Source organism: Bactrocera tryoni, chromosome 4 (assembly GCF_016617805.1).
Source record: "Bactrocera tryoni isolate S06 chromosome 4, CSIRO_BtryS06_freeze2, whole genome shotgun sequence".
Classification (NCBI taxonomy): domain Eukaryota; kingdom Metazoa; phylum Arthropoda; class Insecta; order Diptera; family Tephritidae; genus Bactrocera; species Bactrocera tryoni.
In genome coordinates this window covers 57,746,514-57,768,856 of record NC_052502.1, presented here as the reverse complement: position 1 = coordinate 57,768,856, position 22,343 = coordinate 57,746,514, and the positions used below count along the sequence as shown (strand labels likewise).

At 36.5% G+C, this 22,343-nt stretch overlaps 2 protein-coding genes across 2 annotated transcripts in view; both read right to left on the bottom strand.

Annotated features, from left to right (window-relative positions):
• Positions 1 to 15,656: 15,656 nt before the first annotated feature.
• On the bottom strand, positions 15,657 to 16,180 carry LOC120774856 (60S acidic ribosomal protein P2-like). The gene has a single exon (XM_040104678.1). It carries the CDS (start codon positions 16,110 to 16,112, stop codon positions 15,843 to 15,845), a length of 270 nt encoding a protein of 89 aa, XP_039960612.1. The 5' UTR covers positions 16,113 to 16,180; the 3' UTR covers positions 15,657 to 15,842.
• A 2,421-nt stretch (positions 16,181 to 18,601) lies between these two features.
• The window catches only part of LOC120774924, a 35,898-nt gene continuing 32,156 nt past the window's right edge, over positions 18,602 to 22,343 (bottom strand). The window contains exons 3-4 of the mRNA XM_040104801.1: positions 19,377 to 19,562; positions 18,602 to 18,949 (exon numbers count right to left, since the gene is read on the bottom strand). Of these exons, the coding sequence (XP_039960735.1) occupies positions 18,785 to 18,949; positions 19,377 to 19,562 (351 nt within the window). The 3' untranslated portion in view covers positions 18,602 to 18,784. The remainder of the gene's footprint in view (positions 18,950 to 19,376; positions 19,563 to 22,343) is intronic.

The following is a 22,343-nucleotide window of genomic DNA, read 5'->3' as shown; positions in this document are numbered from 1 at the left end:
GTTAGTTCTTTCATGTATGATGGAGTCGATACATCTTAACGTCCTTATTGCTTGACTCAGCAGATTCGTATGAGATCTCTAACTGAAACTGGTGCATAATGAATAACATCAGGAGCGTGAATTAAAATTTTACGGACTGACGAAGGAAGATAATACCAGAAAGATTTTGAAGTTAATTCCTTTGCAGGATCTAGCGCAAATCTAGTGTATTGAGGGTTTATTAAACTAATTCCTTTGCAAATTGAATTCGAACAGGACGGCAGTAGCGGGTGGACGAAGGTCGGTATGCAGTTTTTCAAATTTGATTGTGCTCTTCATCATTTTGCGATTTTATTATCAGTTATACAGGGACATATGCCATGATAAATAAATTATTGTCTTCCAAATTATTATTTTCAAATTTCTGCTTACATTCGCTCTGACCAGAATTGACATCGAAGCCACATATTCCTATTGATAATACGTAATTAGAGGACTCATTCCGTTCATTAATTACATTTCCGACGCAATGTGGTCCAATAATTTTTTTATCTCAACTTCAACATCAGATTCTGAGACCTTTATTGGCTCAGGATAACTGTTTTTTCTTTGAAACTTTTTAAAAGTTAATATCAAGTTTTTTGTTAACGAAGCTTCTATTTAGTAAATAATGAAAGTTTATTAATATTGCTTCGGTGATAAGTGATATTTCTTCACACATTTCACACAAAAATTCAAAAATATATAGGCGGGAAAGTTTACACCGATATAATGTGCCCAAATAAAATTACGTATAAAACAAATATTTGATAAAAGTGAGAAAATGATAAAATGAAAACCAAAGCTCAAATATGTGTATATACTACATATGCATAATGAAAACAAACATAAAAAACAATAAAATATGCACGAATATACGTACACGCAAATACAAAAAATTATAAAAAACTATCTGACCCCGCAGCCGTTGTCCTGCGCGAAATTATGTGTTTTGAAATGAAAAAAAGTTGAAATTATATTCTGTCGAAAATGATTTAATTTCGATTTTTCTACATTTTTTTAATGTAGCGCAGCTTAATAAACAATTTTTTGATTTCTGTTCTGGTGCTTAAATATACAGAGAAGATGGGTTACCAACTCGTCAACACGCCACAGATATCTGGCCGTGTGAAAACCATAGCATTTCCCGATTTCCTTGTGTCCTGTTGATTGTCAACGCAAAGGCAATTTTCCCTGGAAATTGAATACGTTTGAACTGAAATGGCTGTCCCTTGTATTCGATAACAGCGTCATAATCAGTCGGGTTACATTACACAGTTTCGGCGCATGAAGATTGTGAAACATAATAATGACAGATCCAACTTTGAAACGCAAATAATGCTGCGGCATACCAAGCCTCTCCAAAGAATTTGGAAATTCCAATGGATAATTTACGGTTTCGTCTTCCTTGTCAAGACGATCGATCGATTTATATGACCGCAAACCTCCCGAAAATTGACTTTGAATCTTCCAGTTTAAGTCATTAACATCGGTATTTTTGGCAGCTAAAATTGCGCGTGCACGCAAGCAATTGCAGTTACGATAATTTGACCAATGTTCGGATAAACATTCGTGATGAATTCATCTTCCGTTGAAGTGAATTGACAAAAGGGAGGTGAAATTGATATCAAACCACTGGAAGTATCAACCGAAATTTGCCCATTTCCAATTCTTAGCGAATACAATGTAAAATGTCGTCGGCAATGTCATTTTTTCGTATCCCATAATTAACGCGAATTTGAAGGCTGATATGTCGAAATGATCTTCGCGAAAAGTATGCGAACTTCGGCAGCATGCGAAGTAACTATCGCATTGTCCTTCGTCTGTTTCCAGTGATTTTCATATTCCAGCAAATGCAACTGCTGTCATGCTTCTCAAAAAGTTGCACACACTGTACCATTCACAATACGCATTGACTTAAATGAAGTTGAACAGCGAGACGCACAACAGTCGGAAAACTTTCATGAATTGCAAAAGTGAATATCCTACAAAGCGCTTTATTGCAGTTCACACCCATTTCGTTCAAAGCCAATAACCGCTATGTTGCTTTCTTTGGTGACGTACTTGCAAACGTATTTGATCGATTTCACCAATCTACAATATTCAACAGTGTTGTCAACTTCGATGTGTTGTTAACGTCGATATTCACGCCTCTAAATGCTAAATGTTTTGCCATTGTCGTCTGGTGAGCGACGCCGATACAGTTAATATCCATCATTTCCCATTTCCGTTTCCGAAAGAAAAGCACATGAGTAGTGTTTCGTGCATTTATTGTCAGACATACAAACCAAAGTGGGATTGTAAGGTTCGCAAGGTCCATGAATCATATTGGTTTTCACCACTTCGTATAGGTCTGGATCTATCTCTGAATCAGGAATTTCCGCTGAAATGATTTCATCAATTTGATCTGGTGTAATCGCCATCCGCATCCAATAAAGAATGTGTGCGTGCGGCAAACATCGTTTTTGCTACTCAATAGAATACATCCAGCATCTAACAGCACCATATATACCAAAGGTTGCTTCAAGATAAAGACCATCAAACATCGCAGCTATTGTTTAAAAAGTCGTGCTGTGATATCGTTACGATCGCTAGCTGATTGACCGCGATCCATAATTCCGCACGTATGTCATCGCATTTTGGGAGTACTTCTTGCCTTTCTTTGGGCTGCCATACGTTGATGGCAAAAAGAACGCCGACAAAGGTTAGCGCGATCTCTTCGTGGCTTCGGAACAAATTTCAATCATTAATTGATCACTTCGTCTTAAACACACATAAAGTTTTCACTGAATAATTTTCCGTTGGATGGCCGGAATAAAAAAGCAAGCGACCGCAATTGTACGATTCAAATAACTTACAAATCAAAATATCGAAAAGCAAAACAACCAAAAATTGAACAAATGAAATTGTCCAATTTTCCGACTTCTCCTCATGAAAAGTGTACGGTATTTTTTTCTGAACCTTTCCCAATCCACAACAAACAACCTTTAAAAATTTCATTAAGATTGGTCTCTTAGTGTTACTAACAAACAAACATTCATATTTATTGTAACGTTTGTATGGGGAAAAGAAAAGGGCTGTTTTTAGGGGTTTTCCGGAAACTATTCGAATTTTTCTCGCCGTAAAAACCATCTTTGAACTTCAGCGAACATTTAAGAAAAAGAATTGGCCAAATTGGTCCAGGCGTTATTGAGTTATGCGCGTACATACATTTTTGGTATTCATTTTTATTTACATATATAGAAGTAGATACTACATAAATAGATACATAGATAACACACAAAAAATCGCATGCCTGGTAGAATAACATGAATATCAAAGAAAGTTGCAAAAAGTTGCAACTGAAATCAAAAGCATACACTTAGAAAACATTAACTAATATAAACTAACTTGATTCATTTAAGGGCGAGACGGGGATCACAACTTTTTGTATACCTTAAATCGATGTATAAGGAAAAACCTACTACTCAAAAGGGCACTTATAAAACAATTGTTTTAAAATAATAAAACAATATATTATTACAAAAAAACTACTTTGTTATATAAAATATGCCTTTATTATCAATACACATTTCGATTTATGGGGATTAAACACGATTTTATATCGCAATTTAATTTATTATAAGAGCTAATTTTTAAGCTATTTTCACTGCACAGTCGGTGTGTTTCTATTGTCTCACTGCTCTTGCTTTTCGTAGCCCCTACGAATGGGATAGACCAAAACTGTATTTACCGTTAGTTCTACTGGTGTTCTAGGAAATAGCCTTGATACAAACAGTGGTAAATTTCAAAATTTTTTTATTTTATTTTTGGCCTATTAAATCGACCAATGTGCGATGTTAACATTTTTTCTTGGTTTTCCTTACACCTAATTCATCAGTCAAATATATTAGCAATTAACATGTAGAGATATAAAACTGTAATTTGGTACAGAGGATCGGAGGAATATTCACCATTAAATTGAAGCTTGTGAGTGTTTTCTTTAAAAAATAGGACACCTTGAAATGGATCACGCTTTACTGGCTGACTATCACGCCATACATAGACCTACAGATTCTTTCAGATGAAGGTTAAGATTAATACGAACCAAAATCACTTCGAGCAGGACCCCGTTTTTGCCAAGCTTTAAAGGGACTTCCTATCTATTTTCTTTGGAAATTTTCTTTTGGAAATATACTACTAACATGCCATATACTAAAAAAATAATCATATAGAGTAAAATCAGCCGGATGTTCGAAAATTCTGATATTTGTTATATGGGGGATAGGACAAGTATCCGCTCAAATTTATCTATTTTAGAGAAAAAGGCACACTGTTTTGAGTAAAACACGCATTCTTATTTTCATTGGGATAACTCACATGTTGGCCGGTACAAAGTCATCGGAAGCTCGAAATTTATTAGGTATTTGGGGGCTAAGAGAATTATTGGCCAGATTCAACCAATTTTTGATATACAGAGAAACTATTGACCGATATTTTCGATCAAAAGTCAACTACAGCTACAGGTGTCCAAATATTCGGTTCCTAGGGCTTGAAGAGTTGTGATTGGATTTGTACAATTTTGTTCGTAAGGGGGCATACACTAAAGGTATTATTCGTGCAAAGTTTCCTCCCGTGATATTAAACGTTTCTTGATTTGAGTACTGGAAAGTTAAAGAATCAAATGGAATTTAATTTTTGTATATGGGAATTAGGCGTGGTTGTAGTCCGATTTCGCCCATATTCTTACTGTGACATAAGAATATGAAAGCAATGCTAAGTACTAAAATCGGCCGGTCGGGTCCTGAAATATCGGATTTCACCAAAAAGTGGGCGGTGCCATGCCCATCATCCAATTTTCACCATCTCGGAGGTAAAATTTAATGTCTCTGAAGTGTTTAGTTATTGATTGACTTTGCTTCTAGTAGTTTTTAACAGTACCGTTATATGTGGAGTGAACGGGGGTTTCATCCGATTACAAAATATCACATCCAAAATATTAACACATTTACAGTCCTTCTATTGTTTTCAGCTTCAACATTTGCTGCGATCTCATTGAGAACGCAGGTCCATTAGTTTCTTATTAAAAGTTTTCCACAAATGTGTAAATATTCACACGCAGCCTAAATGGTAATGCGTTTAAGTACACAAGATATTAAGTATACAATAAATGCAACAATAAAAGCTAATGAACGCTTATGTCGTGGGAAGATTTCTTTTAGGAGAATGTGGCGGTTAATTTCCGTTTGAAGAATTAAATGTTAAATAGCACGGTAGAAAGAATACCATATATAAATAAATACAGAAGCTTTTAAACTTTAAACAACCATAGCGACAGACAACCGTTACCACGAATAATAAAATACACATTCCAGGTGGTCGCACAAAATGTGAAACAAAAACAAACACTCCTGTCAAAGAAAAAAAGTAAAACAACAATGGCACCTACTTAAATATTTTAAAGCCATCAGCATTAGGTGCTCGTAAAACGTTGGCGCACGCTAACTGTAAATATACTGTACTATAAATATACGTACATACATACATAAGTAAGCCAGAAGTGAAATAATTGCTGCTTTAAGGTGTTAGCGAGAATTATGCTTAACTTTAGGGCGTCAGGCGGTGAGTGTGCACGTAAATGCTTAAAACAACCCAGCAAAAAATATTTCAGATAATTGCTCAAGAGAGTACTTCCGATGTATCGTACTTTCAAAATAAAATATTGAAATGAATATAATATTTAAATAATATGAAAATGAGTAAATTGGGGAATGCATTAATTGCCAACTTATACCTTTAGGAAACAATTAGGTAGTCTTACTTTAACACGAATATTATTGGGATATAATTGAATAATGAATAGCCGGAAAATTGTAAAATAATACTACTGATTTAAAGCTTATGAAAGTAGATGAGCTGACTAATCTGCAAAGGTTTGCAGTCTAGTCTCTCTGTAACCTTTCACATATAAAAAGTTGTAATCAGTCTCTTCATGGGCCTTCTCAGACTCCTTTCATTTTGTTTTTTTTTTTTTTGCCACTAACAAACATATTCCTACACATTATACTAAAATGTCCGCAAGTGGATTACACGAAAGCATAGCCGTATATGTACATTTTTCGTAGAGAAGTCTGAAAATGAAAGTTGAAACCGCAAAGCAACAACAAATTGTGGTTTGTTGAACGATTCGTGGTGTAATGGTGTTAAAGTGTATCAACCAATAACGAAAATAACTTTTTTTAAGAATAAAAACATAAAAATTAAAAGTAGTTAATATCACGTCGGAAAGCAGTTTGTACCTACATATATGCTGCCCGAGTAAGTAATGGATGAGAGAGAAATAACGGATTTTTTCAAAAACGGCACATTTTTTATAAATAAATCAAAAACGGTCAATGGAATCTTTATTCCTGTGGAAGTACATTCGACGCCATTTTTTATGGAAATCAATTTCTTTTGCATGACTACCACGGGCACGCTTGCAGAAGTCCTCGCGCCGAACCCAATTTTCGACGGTTTTCAAGCATAAATCGGCCGAAACTGCTGGAATTTCACGTTCGATATGCGTACCAAGTTCATCAATCAATCAATCGCTGACTTTTTGGCATAGACCATAGACTTGACGTAGCTCCACAGGAAATAGCCTAAAGGCGTCAAGTCTCACGACTGAGGTGGCCAATTGACAGAGCCATTTCGTAACATATGGCGTTCACCAAACTTGGTTTTCAATAAATCGATTGTGACATTCGCTGTATGGCTTGGGACGCCGTCTTGTTGCAACCACATATTGCTCAAGTCCATATCAAGTTCGAGGCAAAAATATTCGATTACACAGTACAAAAGCTAATCTGGGGGGTGAGAAATTCCAAGTCAGGGTGATGGTACTAGGTCAGTATAGTAAAACTCTCAAAGGGTTTGGCGTTCGTATGTGTCAGTTTTTTTTATGACCTTTTAAATTTTTTCTTATGTTATAGTGAACGAAAATTGAGTACCAAATAAAGTGTGTAAAAGCTGCTACAACCGTCTAATGGATTGGAAAAATAGATAATAGTGGTTCGCGAGTTATGTTAAACTACGTTTTTGGCCAAAATGTTACAACTAAGCGAAAAAACATCAAGATAAGGAAAAAAATTAAAAGGTCATAAAAAAAACTGACACATACGAACGCCAACCCCTTTGAGGGTTTTACTATACTGACCTAGTACCATCACCCTGACTTGGAATTTCTCACCCCCCAGACAATAATCCCAAAAATGTTCCACAGTGTTATCATTGAGCGGTAGCGATACCTATTCACAGTAACGTGCTGGTTTTGATCATCACGGATGAAGTACGGCCCAAGGACGCCGCCGGCCCATAAACCGCACCGAAACGTAACTTTTTCAGGATGCCATGATGACTCATGAAGTACGTGTGGATTGCTGCCTGACCAATAACGCATATTTTGCTTATTGACGACGCCATTCAGCCAGAAATGAGATTTATTGCTAAGCATGATTTTTTGATGAAAGTCCGGATCATTTTCAAGTTGTTGCTCAGCCCAATTCACGAACATACGACGATACTTGGGGTCAAGCGGCTTCAGTAAGGATGTAGAGATGCCCAAAGCTTGAAAACGATGTGTGAGAGACTGATGTGGGTCAATATTCTCGACACTACGGACACTTCTTTGTCTCACTGGCACGGGAACATTTGGACAGTGCCTGTGGATCAAAATTTTTCCTCCAGACGCTCAATTGTTGATTTGACAGGAAGATTATGACGATCATAAATTGGACGTAGCGGTCTTAAAGTTAAGGACACAGACTCCTAATTTCGGCTCGTTGTTGGATCGTATATCTTTCCATGATAAAATGGCATACCAAATATCAAAATAGGGGAGAAAATATGGCGTCGTTTGCTGTCCTTATTGGTGTACTTTCGTAGCGATCCTATTGAAAAACCCGTTATATTATTTCGTGGCAGTACGCTCGGAGTATATCAAAAAAATTATCTGAAATAGTTTGGATAGCGAACATAATAAAATATTTAAATTTTTGGGTTAAAAGAACGACTTAAACAACTTGAAACACGTTGCGACTACTCCTGAGAACTCATTTTTAGAAATTTGCTAAAGGGAAGTTAATTTTACAGAATTCCGGCAGATAGAGTAGAAAAAGCTTGGAAAGCTACACTTTCAACAAAACAATGTATTTAACATTCAAATTGAAAATTATAAAAATAAATTAATTAATTAAAAATAAAATTATAGAAACTTACTTTGACTTGGCAAGATCAAGCATCAAAGTCTTGGCACTACATTGTAGAGTATTGGAAAGTTACGTTGAAGAACCTCAATCTTCCAATTTCAAATTTTCCTTTAAAATAGATATGTATATGTTTTCAATGTTAAACACAAAATTAAAATTATTTCCAATATTACGTGAAAATGTCACCATTTATAAGTACTCTCACGAATTGCCTACTCTGTGAGAGCATTTAGTTTTCCACCCTATTGAATTGTTGTTCCTTGTTCGTTAGAGAAGAGGGTAAACATTCTTACTTATGATACGCGAATACTTCACGAATCAAACACATTTTGTTAATTTAAGCAGGAAAACACCTCGATGCCTTGTTTTTACTGTTTTGATTTTTGTCGGTCCTTACAGGTTCTGTGTCAAATCATACGATTTACACGTGATTAAGCATCAAAGCCGATTTGCTCATGTTTATTCAAGCAAGCACATAAAAGCCGAATAATAAACAAACAAGTTACACACATACGCGGGTAACATAATTTTAAAATACACTCAATTACCTCACATTCCGTTTGGTTGCTAAGTGGTTCTCCTCATAATTGTTGTTGTTAAAAGTTTATAGACTGTTTAGGCTTCGCTTCGCAATCTCGCTCTGCACATATCCTTCTTCAAAGGCGTTGTTAACGAAAGTTTGTTTTGGCTCGTTGATATCGGTGCCTTGATTTGCATTCAAAATATTTCGTTACGCAAAATTTATTTGATTCCTTTTTGGCTTTTTATTAAGTTTTTTGCAGCTTATCTAGATTTCTTTTGGTACGCAGTTCGTTCACCACAATAATTGAAATGATATGCAAAAACATTTTTGCTATGAGAAACATATAATTTAATTAGAAATAATATACTTACGTACATATAAACTATTTATTGAAAATTAAGTAATATTTAACATCGAAGGTGCTCCCAAATATGAGCAATGCGCTCTTGGAGTGTTCATGGACATTTCTGAAGCATTCAGAAATGTTTCTACGGAATAAATTTTGAATAGTATCGAGTCAATAGGTTTTCATTTTGTCATATAGCCTTGAGTCAGAGCCTCTTAAACTCTAGATGGACAAGAGCAGAATTGAACGACGCTAGGGGACCAAGAAAGTGTGTAAAAGCACTCCGCAGGGTGAGTAATATTTTAAGGTACTTAGAAGGAAAAGATTGAATCCGGACAAAAGGATATACTTGTTTTCACTAGATTCTTCCATGGCTTATTTCTATTAATGGGTCTCCGAAGAACTGCACCAAGTATCTTGTAGTAGTCTTGGCAACTACTCGGGACAACCTAGGGTTTTCCTCGTTTCTATTTCATTGGTGCTACACAGTGATTTTATAACCAATTTTGCTCAACGGTGCAGTAGAGTGGTGAACATGTACGATAATATACCTACCAGAAGCCAGCTTGCTGCGCTGCTGAAGAATTTAATTTGAGCCTTTGACCATGAGGGTTTGGCAACCACTGACTACACTTTTCAATTAGAAAAGTCTGTTCAGTGTAAATATACAAACAATTGGTTGGCATTAAGTATGTTTGCTGCTCGCAACACCTTCATACGTCTTCCTGGAATATGGACGACGCAGTTAGATCGTGGACATACTGTCCAGATTTGGGAATAGGTTGTTTTTTAAAGCTGTCGAATCTCTACAATATATTTCAAGCAACGGTCCGTCTGAGAGAGCCACGCAGCTAACTTCTTATGCATCAGCAGACAACTTCAGAGTTCATATCTACCTAGACAGCCAATCAGCCATCAAGAATACCACATGGACTTCGCACAGCACTTCGACGGGTAAAATTTCAGATTGATATCTCAAAAACCGAGGGGCTAGTTCGAATATATACATACAGACGGACGGGTAGGCACACATACAAATTTATTGTCAGATTTCTGGTCTCGATGATAAATTTTTGATCCCAAGGCTTCGAGTTTTCCAAAGTGTGAGATCTGATGAAACGAAAAACCCCATAAATAACAAGTAAGGAAGGGCTAAGTTCGGGTGTCACCGAACATTTTATACTCTCGCATGATTAAGTAATAATCGAGATTTCATTATACGTCATTTACATATTTTTCAAATACCGTATTTTTGTAAAGTTTTATTCCGCTATCAGCATTGGTTCCTAATGTATATACTCGTATTATACAGAAAAGGCATCAGATGGAATTCAAAATAGCGTTATATTGGAAGAAGGCGTGGTTGTTAACCGATTTCACCCATATTTCGTACATGTCATCAGGGTGTTAAGAAAATATTATATACCGAATTTCATTGAAATCGTTTTAGTAGTTCCTGAGATATGGTTTTTGGTCCATAAGTGGGCGAGGCCACGCCCATTTTCAATTTTTAAAAAAGCCTGGGTGCAGCTTTCTTCTGCAATTTCTTCCGCAAAATTTAGTGTTTCTGACATTTTTTGTTAGTCGGTTAACACACTTTTAGTGATTTTCAACATAACCTTTGTATGGGAGGTGGGCGTGGTTATTATCCGATTTCTTCCATTTTTGAACTGTATATGGAAATGCCTGAAGAAAATGACTCTGTACAGTTTGGTTGACATAGCTGTAGTAGTTTCCGAGATATGTACAAAAAACTTAGTAGGGGGCGGGGCCACGCCCACTTTTCCAAAAAAATTACGTCCAAATATGCCCCTCCCTAATGCAATCCCTTGTGCCAAAGTTCACTTCAATATCTTTATATATGGCTTAGTTATGACACTTTATAGGTTTACGGTTTCCGCCATTTTGTGGGCGTGGCAGTGGGCCGATTTTGCCCATCTTCGAACTTAACCTTCCTATGGAGCCAAGGAATACGTGTACAAAGTTTCATCATGATATCTCAATTTTTACTCAAGTTACAGCTTGCACCGACGGACGGACGGACAGACGGACGGACGGATTTCGACTCTACTCGTCACCCTGATCACTTTGGTATATGTATATAACCCTATATCTGACTCTTTTAGTTTTAGGACTTACAAACAACCGTTACGTGAACAAAACTATAATACTCTCCTTAGCAACATTGTTGCGAGAGTATAAAAAGGTCATTCACCTCGATAAAATATAAACAAAAAGGTTACTGATAGAGCCAACTGGCAGCCAGCTCAATTTGAGGTCATCTCATGACCTTTAAATCACAGCACATCGAAGTGCGACAGTCACCTACACAGACCAGGCACGGTGCCGGCTTTTCTTTTATAGAGCCAACTTCCGGTGAGGTCACCTCGTGACTTTCAAATCACACCACCTCAAGACGCGAAGGTCACCTAAGCGCTGAACTTTCTTTTATAGAGACAGCTGACAGCCAGCTTCCCTGAGCCCACCGCATGACTATTTAATCACATTACATCAAAGCGCGATATTCCAGGATCAGGGCAGCATTCTTAGCTTCTAAATTCACTTATGTATATATAAAGGTTACTACCATAATGTCTATCCGTACTTTATGTCGCTATCAAAATAATGGCTTAAAATTCCAAATGTGTTTGAAAATATGCTTGATTTTGTTTGTCTAAACTTATATTATATTGGCAGGCTAATCACAACCTTGCAGCTATTGAGAAATCCTCTGCTTCTCAGTACTACCAAAAACGACCAGAGCATATGTTAAGTGGACTTGTTCTCATCTGTCACTTTTTTTAGGTTTCGTCAGTTGATGACTCAACAATCATATTGATTATATAGCCACCCATATCATAAGGTTGCAAGAAATAATATTTCGGACACCTAAACGAAAGCTTTATTATGGTGATTGTAACATTAAATTGTTTTAATTAGTAGTAGAATTCAATAAAGAACATTGAAGAAATAGAAAATCTGAACTTTATCTCCCTCTATTGAGCCGCGTATTTGATATTCGGTTGCGCTTGAACTTACGTCTGCTCGCTTATTTACTTTACCTTCTTTTCTTTTCGTTTTTATTTGTGTACTTAGTTTTTCATTCATAAAACTTTTACATCTTACAACAGTAAGTAATTGCACTGTACAATGAAATCCACTCGCTGCAACATTATCATAGCTGGATTTTTCCTCCTACTAAAATTTAATAAAATATTAACACCTCTCGACCGCATCCGCTCTTCGTGGCTTGCCTTGCAGTCTCCAGCTGACATATTATTCTTGCCGCTGTTGTCATTTTTTGACTCATTTAATGTTAAACATCCTAGTGAACAAGCTTACGCGCAAACTTTTGCACAAATACTTATCCAAAACTCTATTATACATACATACAAACATAACCACTATACTCTTATATCCGTACAATCACCGGATCCAACGGCACAGTCCGCCTGCAGCTTGTGTTGGCGCCTTCTTAGGTTAGCTGACTTTGTTGTATACAAGTTTCAATGTTTAATTTGAAGTTAAATTTGATGTTGTTAATTTTTTTTCTTCACAACGATGCTCTACAACTATTTTATGCCATCATTCGCCGGACGTGCTGTCTGCCATTGGCTATCGCTGCTGTCAGCTGCTGGTTGCTGTCGCCGCTTTTGCTTTCGGTGCTCCAACTTCCTAACTGCCTGGCGTCCAGCTTCCCTTCCACTTCCACATCCGTTTTCGCAGCAAGTTTATGGCCACTTGCAATTTTCTTACAACAATTTATGTTGCTTTGCACATTATTTTACTTTTAGTTTTTTTGTTGTTGTCTCTGGCGTTTTCCAACATTTACAAATGTTGATATTATTTTTGTTTAAAGTTATTCATGCGCCGCTATTTGCTTATATACTTATATTTTGAGTGGCCGAGACTTTGAGGCAAGCTGAAGTGGTTTGGATGCAGAAAATATACATAAATAGGCACTGAAGAAATACTTATATTTTTACTACGGTGCAGTGATTGAGCGGAAAGTGAAGAAGGAATAAAGAAGAGCGAAATATTTTATAAAACAGGCAAAGAATTTTTCGTATATCAAAGCAAATCACCTTAGCATATTTAGGTAAAACATAAATCTACCTAATAAAAATTAAAAAGTCTACAAATCAATATCATGAACTTACGGCCATGATAAACGTAGCTTGATCAGTGAACGCTAAAAATGCTTTGAGTTACAATTATATTTCTACTGAAAAATCGAAATCAATAATTGCCAAAGAAGAGGACTTAGTGATGGCTGTGACCCTATTTCTCACATCGATTTTATAAATACAGTACAGGTCCACCAAAGCGAAGTAAATATATTCCTTTGATGCTTGTAAGCACTTACAGGGTTTGTACGGAAAGTAATAGGACTGAGTCGATTTAGATTTATTGAACCAATCGTTCCTATTCTATACAAAATTTCAAAATAAGCTTCTTCTGCGTCGATGCAGCGCTGCCAGCCCGATTTCCAAGCATTGAAGACGTCACGGAAGGCATTCTCCGCAATAGCCTTGAGAGCCGAGGTGCATGCCGCTTGGATCCTCTCTGTCGTCTCAAAAGAAAAGCAAAATTGCCTCTTTGCCTCAGGATCATCAAAGATCCATGATGATCACCTGTGATTACGTTATTCAAAAATTGGGTTGTCATGTACAAATTTTCTTGACACACTTCCACTCGCGGCAGTTTCTGGTTGTGAGTGAGCACTTTTGCGACCATCTTCGCGCACATCTTGCGCATGTTCAAGTGCTCCGTCACAATGTCATGAATTGATAAATTTAATATCTGGGCAATTAAACGAATACTCATAGTTCAAAACTTTCCGCACACGTGTCACATTGTCGGTGTTTGTCGAAGTCGCAGGTCTCCCAGCACGATCTTCATCAGCGACCACTTCTGGGCCCTCCAAAAAGGCCACCGAAACACACCACTTCTTGCTAAAACAACATCTGGTTAAGCCTGCATGATCATATCAAATGTTTCTGTCGCAGATTTATCGAGTCGCACACAGAATTTAATCACGCACCTCTGCTCTAACGAACGCTGCATTTTCGGCTTGCAATATTCACAGAAACACGTCGCGCGAAATTTTTGTCCTGACCCTCCTGGTGCTCGGTGACAACTGACCACCCGCTCGTTCGTTAGCTAGAAAGCTGATAAAAAAGGGTGTAATATTTGTGCTTTGAATGTGAATATTTATTGTCAACAAAATTGAACAATATAGTAATTTTCCAAGATAGTCGTGTATACGATTTTCAATCGTTTTTGATATGTACATTAAACCTATTACAGCTGGAGTTGGCGCCTGTTTTATATTAACTATTTCAGATATGTCCTCTTATGATTTAATTGAAAATTAAAAAACCTTCTACAAAAAATGTTTGTATATAGTACATATATGTATGTACGAGTATAGAAAAACGCGATGAAATCAATATGTACACATTCTTATTGAGATTTTTGTTCGTACATGATTGTCTTCTTGTTTAGCAAGAGATCTGAAAGGGCTATACTTTCAATCAGTGCTCAATTTAAGAAAAGTGGGGTCTATGATTCCCGTCCATTATCTGGCCGACCATCTTTACTCAGATCTCACGAAAAGCAGTGTGTTCTGGAGCAAGCACAAAACAATCCTAATGTGATAGCTAGTGAAATTGCGGAAATTATTAAGCAGTAGTTCTCTATGTCTGTTAGTACTGATATTGTTCGAAGAACTTTAAAAGAACTACACTACCGCAGTAGGAGAAACCGGTTAATTTCATTAATTAATTGACAGAAACGACTTACCTTTACAAAACAGCATAGAAATAAGCCCTTTGAATTCTGGAAGAGGATCCTGTTTACGGACGAAAGTAAGTTATGGATTTCGGTTTACCGGGTAAGCATCTTATGTGAAGAAAACCGATAACCGTTTTAGATGTTAAAAATTTGAATATTACTTTAAAACATGGTGAAGGTGGATTTAGGAGGTTTGAAGTTGCAAAAGCGCCAATGGAGTGACAAACTTAGCATTCATAAATCAAATTACGAAAAACAACAAGTATATTCATATATTATTCGAGTATATGTTCCAACAGTAAATCGAACCCAAATACACTGCCTTTTTTCTGCTCTTTTGCCCAACGTTTGTAACGTCGATTTGGTCATATCCGTCTGTATGTATGTATATACGCGAACCAGTCCATTAGATTTTGAGATATTTACCTGTGATTTTAAAGACGACCTTTTCTTCTCACGAAACTGCTCATTTATCGGAACCACCGATATCGAACACCTATGGCATATAGAAGCCATACAAACTGAACCATCGGAATCAAGCGCTTTTATAGGAAACTTTTTCATGAATTATGTTCACCAAATTTTGGCATTATTGTCTAAGGCAGCGAACAATCTCCGATACCAATGAACTTCAATAAATAAAAGTTTTAGTTAGTTTCATTGAAAAAATATTATATATTTTATTAGTGGTTCCATTATCTCTTTTCTTTTATTTCATAGAAATAAAATTCAACTAGGTTGTATAGGTTGTCAGTTTGTAATTATCCTTACAAAAAACACAATTGTGCTTTCTACAAGGAAATCTACATTCATTTTAAACCCTCCCATGCTGACGTTGTTGACCGAAGCTTGAGCAGTAACCCAGAAGTTTTTGCACGTTTTTTGTTGTACTAGCGATTGCCAGTGGACCCCGTTAAAAAGAATTAATAGCTTATTCGAAGCGACTGCGAGCATCAGCAGCACCACCAGCTGGAGCAGCTGCAGCAGCAGCGGCACCACTAGCAGGCATGGACGAGAGTTTCTCGCGACCTTGGGCAATCAATTCTTCAACGGACTTGCCGTTCAATTTCTTGACAACCTTGGTGAGGCGTTCGGAGTCAACTTCAATACCGACCGAGCTGAGGATTTTCTCGATATCGGCATTTTTGGAGTTTTCGGAACCGCCAAGAACAGCCAACAAGTATGCAGCCACGTAACGCATTTTTTAAGTCCCTTTTTTCGACACGAAACGTGTACAGCACAAGAAAATACAACTTTCGTTTAAAAACTTTACAACGAACCCCCTACATAGGGTTGGGCGCTGGGTTTGGGACCCGCCACGTAAAACAACACCCACAATGAAAGAGAACAACAAGCCTCGGAAGAGAAACGCCCCTTTTGATGACGACCATAGCAAACAAAAAAAGGACTATGATATCAGGGCATGCACCTGGAATGTCCGGACCCTTAATTGGGAAGGTGCCGCTGCCCAGCTGGTTGATGTTCTCGCGAAAATAAAGGCTGACATCACCACCGTCCAAGAAATGCGATGGACGAGACAAGGACAGAGACGACTAGGTCCTTGTGACATTTACAACAGCGGGCATATAAAGGAGCGCAAGTTTGGTGTTGGATTCGTGGTGGGAGAGAGACTCCGTCGCCGAGTACTATCATTCACTCCGGTGAACGAACGTCTAGCCACAATCCGCATCAAAGCGTTGTTCTTCAACATATCGCTGTTTTGTGCCCACGCCCCGACGGAGAGAAGGACAAGGTGACGAAAGATGCCATCTATGAGCGCTTGGAGCGTACTTATGAGAGCTGCCCCCGCCACGATGTCAAAATCGTGCTTGGCAACTTTAACGCCAGGGTGGGCAAAGAATTCAGCCTCCACGACGAAACATCCTCAAATGGATTGAGGCTGATTGACTTCGCCGGGGCCCGAAATATGGTTATCTGTGGTACTAGATTCCAGCATAAGAAGATTCATCAAGCTACCTGGCTGTCTCCGGATCGAAAAACTACCAGATCGATCATGTTGTGATAGACGGAAAATACGTCTCCAGTGTTCTAGACGTGCGTACGCTCCGAGGTCCTAACATCGACTCGGACATCTATCTTGTTGCAGCCAAGATTCGCACCCGCCTCTGTGCAGCAAAAGACGCACGTCAACAAACACAAGGAAGGTTCGACGTCGAGAAGCTGCAATCACAACAGACAGCCGAACGAATTGCAGAGGAGAGAAAACAGGCTGCCTACCTCGCAACGTTACGATCGACCACTACACGTGAGGGATGGGATAGATACCGAGAGTTGAAGAGCGAAGCGAGACGCATTTACAGACAAAAGAAAAAAGAAGCCGAAATGCGTGAGTACGAAGAGCTTGATAAGCTGGTCGATAGCAGTAATGCTCGAAAATTCTACGAAAAAATGTGGCGGCTTACAGAAGGTTTGAAGACCGGAGCATACTCTTGTAGAACCTCCAAAGGTGATCTAGTCACCGATGCCCAGAGCATACTTAGATTATAGAGGGAACACTTCTCCAGCCTGCTGAATGGCAGTGAACGAACAACACCAGGAGAAGGAGAACCCGATTCCCCAATCTGGTTTTGCTTGGAATATCCAATTGGCGCCACGTAGCGAAAAGAAGAAACGACTGGCGCGCTGTTGTTAACTCGGCTATAATCGCGTAAGCGGTGTCTACGCCAATTAAGAAGAAGATTATCTCTTTTCGAACGGTATATTTTCCACAAATAGTTTGGCAGTTACAATGCTCTTCATGAATGAATTCGCACGATCAAGCATGACCGAAGAGACCTGTTTACGGTACTCTTTTTGAAAAAAAAATCAGATATATCGGGACAATTCGAGCAAGAACGCGTTTCATTCCCAAAATATCCACCAAAATCATTCATACCGACACGCAAGAGATGTCGAGCTTATTGCTATCTCTCTAACATTTGCCTGACGATTTTCAAGAATCATATCCCCACGGTTTTTAATATTTTCATCAGTCAAGAGGTCGAAAGTGGTCCAGAACGAGGCATGTCTTCAACGATCTCTCGACCGTCTTTGAAGGCTTTGTTCTACTCGTAGGCTTGTATTTTTGATAAAACTGAACCAACGTAAGCATTTTCCAATATTCGCAACGATTGGGCACACGAATTTTGGTTAGAGATACAAAATTTTAGACAAGTTCTTTTTTCGATATTTGTAGCCATTGTAAAAGTCGCAATGCACCACTGAGATGTACCGACTTAAGCAGTTGCTGTAAAGAAACTGTTTGACATATCGCGCTCATATTTGGCATAGTAATTAAGGATAGTCCTACTTAGCACTTTGCAAAATACATATTTTTGAAATATCATTTACCCAGGGAAATTAAATAACAACTCCCGGGTACTTTTATGTCTAAATGTATGTTAATGTAAAAAAATTTAATAAACTATTTCAAAACACTTAGTATCAATACTAATTAACAATCGAGACGTTCGTGATCCTGTTTACTTTAGCTTCCATAAATGCTGAATTAGTGTAGTTGTTACTCCCAAATATATGGTAACATGCGGCACTATTATACTATAGAGTTCTCCAAAAGATCATTGGAATACTGAATCTTGAAACAAAAAATTTTCGACTACCTTTAGTAATAGCATAATGTCTCAAATATCAATTTTAATTATTTCTTATATAATAAATACAACCGATAAATGTGTAAACCAATCGCCAAACACCCATTTTATTCCATTTTGCCTAATCTTGAAACATTACTAATATGCGGGTAATCATAAATATTTTCTAAAATTAAAATGCCATAAAATTTTTATAACTTTAAAATCAAATTCGTGCCGCTAAACAATAAATTCGCTTAAACTTATTTAAAACGTCGAAATCTTATACTTCATTAAGCGAGTCAAGTGGATTTCCTGTAGTTGTGGTAGTTCTTGGTTTGGGTGTAGTTGTTGTTGTAGTAGGATCTTCCCATCCCTTGACGACCAATGCGTCTCCAAACACGGGTTTGAAGAATAAAACAAAGCGTGAGTAACGACGAGCAGAATTCTGAAATGAAGAAAATTAATTGAATGAAATGAAAGTGACTTACAGCATACGTATTTAAGCGAGAAGATAAACTATCAGGTACAATTCAATATACCGTTTAAATTTCTTTATGTTGTATTTAGCAAAAGCACCGAGATAAAATTTCTGTTAACTTAATGTGAGCAATTCAGCTGTTAAAAAGCTTTTAAAAGGCTTTTAACAGCTTCAAAGCTTATCTTATTAACAGTTATTTTAGCTTTCCGTTGCAACTGCACAATAAGCTTGAGCTTTATAAAGCTTTATGTTGAAAAGCTTATTTTTGTATGCTATTACACCAGTCTAATACTGAGTTAAACTTTTATATAATGCTACGCTTATCTAACAATCGGACTTAATATGTGTATGTAGTTTTACTTGAACAAGCTTTCAATTTCGTATATAGACTTACCATAATAAGCCTTGAGAACGATTTGGAGATGTTTGTTAAAGTTGCAAATGACTTGTTGAAAAGTTCTTCGGGAAAGTCCAAAGACACTTGCTTTCTATCGAATTCCGGTACATCGTCATACTTGTTGTTAGTGTTAGCTGTAGCTCGGGATGGGCGTATTAGACGGCTAGTCTTCAGCGAGGTTAACTGAAAATATAAAAACGAAATAATGTAAATGCTTACAACCAAAAGATGTAAGAATGTAATAAAATTAGGTAAATCCAAATAACAAATATATACATAACAAAAACGGATTGCGATATGCTGTAATTGTTTTATAATAAGTGTATCATTATAAAACATGAAAAACTCACATTAGCTAAGTATAATATAGGTAGCCGAGTTACACAAATATCCAACTTGAGAGGCAATATTTTTCAAAATGTTACCAAATTTAAGACCACTACGTCTGAGAAATACTTTCAGAAAACACAAATTGACAGTTGATTTAGTTTAACTGGACTACCGAAATTTGTACACACTTCGACCAACCAGGTGACTTTTCAAAATGATTACCAAAAATGTTCATACAATTTGTTCGATTTTTTAAATATATATTGTAATCATTATAAGGTTTTCTTTAAATAGATGGTGAAGTAAGCACTTCTTGACATTGAAAAATGTTGGTTAAATACAAAAATCTAGAGAATTCTGGCAGACTTGGTTCCTTTTTAAAAAAAACATTTAGTCACATATTAAATATTTTTCAATCAATTTTATAAGAAAAGAGAGAAAAATATTAACATACGATATTCGAAAGCCGAAATATATTTTCACATTGCTTACCATAATAAGTAGCGGAGCCGTAGCTTAAAGCGGTACATGGTTTACGGGTTTTCAAAATTGAATCTCTTTATTGTCTTATTAAATTCTACAACATCTATAGAATATTGTCCTAAATTCGACAACGAGCAATAGTTTCGAAGATGTCCACGTTGTTTCGAGCAATAGTTTCGAAGATACAGCTTGAGAAATTATGCGTCTACGCTAGATAGGCTAAGTGCACCGTCTTTAATCGCGTTTTTCTCGAACCTGTGAAGTTTGTTGGCAAGATTTCTCGAGAACTACTCAACCGATCTTCATAAAATTTTACAGAGGTCTTTGAAATACAATCCTTAAAGACTTGAGCGAATGATTTTTTCTCGATTACAACAGTTCAGTTTTTTTCTCTTCGTTCGAGTTCTAAGTTAAGGTTTTAACTCAAACACGTATGTTTTCCACTTTAGATGATCCTGCAAGGAGTTATCCTGCCAACGCAGGCGCAACTTTTTTTGGAGGGTCACCGAAAATGGCGTCGCAATGGCCGAGTTAAAAATATATATATGTTTTTTAATTTCAGAATTTTTTTGTTAATAGTATATTTATTAAACAATAAAAATTCTAATTAAATATTTCACTATTTATATGAGAAAAAATTATTAAAAAATTGCTTTTTTTACTCGAGGAAACCCATGTAACCCTTAAGTTTGATTGAGACATTGAAAATGGAAAAAAATAATTTCAACGTTTTATATGAAAAAAATGATGAGGAGACTGCAGTTTCAAAATGATAAATGCTTATATTTGGACAATAAAATCCTTTCCAATTTTTTATGAGTACCATATTGACGTATAATTAAATCAAAATGTCACATTTTATAAAATTTAGATTATTCGCAGACCTTAAGGGATCGTCTGAGTATGAAATTTTCGAAAATCGATTTTTTTTGTTTCATTATCGGATAGTATACAATCTAGAGTGGGGAACGCACCACAGATTGGAGATCTTTAAACGCGTTTTCCTCAGAATGGTGTTTTACAAAACGGTTTCCACTCTCAAAGGAAGAGTTATGAAGATATCTAAAAAAATCATTTTGTATTCATCATGAATATATTTATTTATGAAAAACTTCGACTAATTAGTTAATTTCAACATTTGAAACAAAATCACGAAAATCAGTGAGTTTTCGGAGCTTCGCACTGAGACGATTAAAAAAAAAAATCTAATAACTAAAGAGAGCTGGATTTCAAATTAATACCAGTAAGGTCTACAAAGAATATTAGAGACAGGAAAATGTAATTAGGGTTTTCATATAGTCACATAAAATTATTAGTTATAACGAACCGAAAACATAGCGTTGAGAATTGAAATTACGTAAACACATTTTTGTATGTAATCCAAAAATAAGTTTTTTAAACAGGTGTAAAATTTTATGATTTTAGCATTGCGTTACACAGTACAACAGCTAATCTGGGGGGTGAGAAATTCCAAGTCAGGGTGATGGTACTAGGTCAGTCCTTTATAGACCAGAGTAGATAATTTTCGAAGCGAAAAAATCATAGTAAGATGAAATCCATTGAAAACGAAAGATAAAATAACAAAAATGAAAGGAAAAATAATTTACGGGCTATCCGAGGTCGGAAAAAGGAAGGGGAGAGGAATGGTTGAATTTTTAAGGGCTAAAATGGTATATGAGGATTTCCGGCAAAACTACGAGTTCTATAACAAAATATACACAGTTTTTTATACATTTTCACATACATGAAAGCATTTACAACTTTTGCATATCCACCATTGACACAAAATTTCAAGAATTATATGAAAAATTCAAATATTCAAGTTTTTGGATTTGTTATTTTGTCCTTCGTTCGTATGTTTTCGATCGTTCGTTCGTCCTTCCCACATAAACCTGTGAAAATATTGACTTTGCGTGTTTCGTGGCGATATACAACTTTCAATTAAAGGCAGACTTAATCTACAAGCATGGATGTTGAAACTTCTGTCGATAGGTCTTTACTATTTAGTAAATTTGCCATGGAAAGTGGTGGCTTTCATAACTAAAACATTAAAAAAAAATAATAACAACAAAAACACGCGCTTCAGAAACCAAATATATATCGAATGATTTATTTAAATCCTGTACAATTATTTACAGTTATTAATGATAT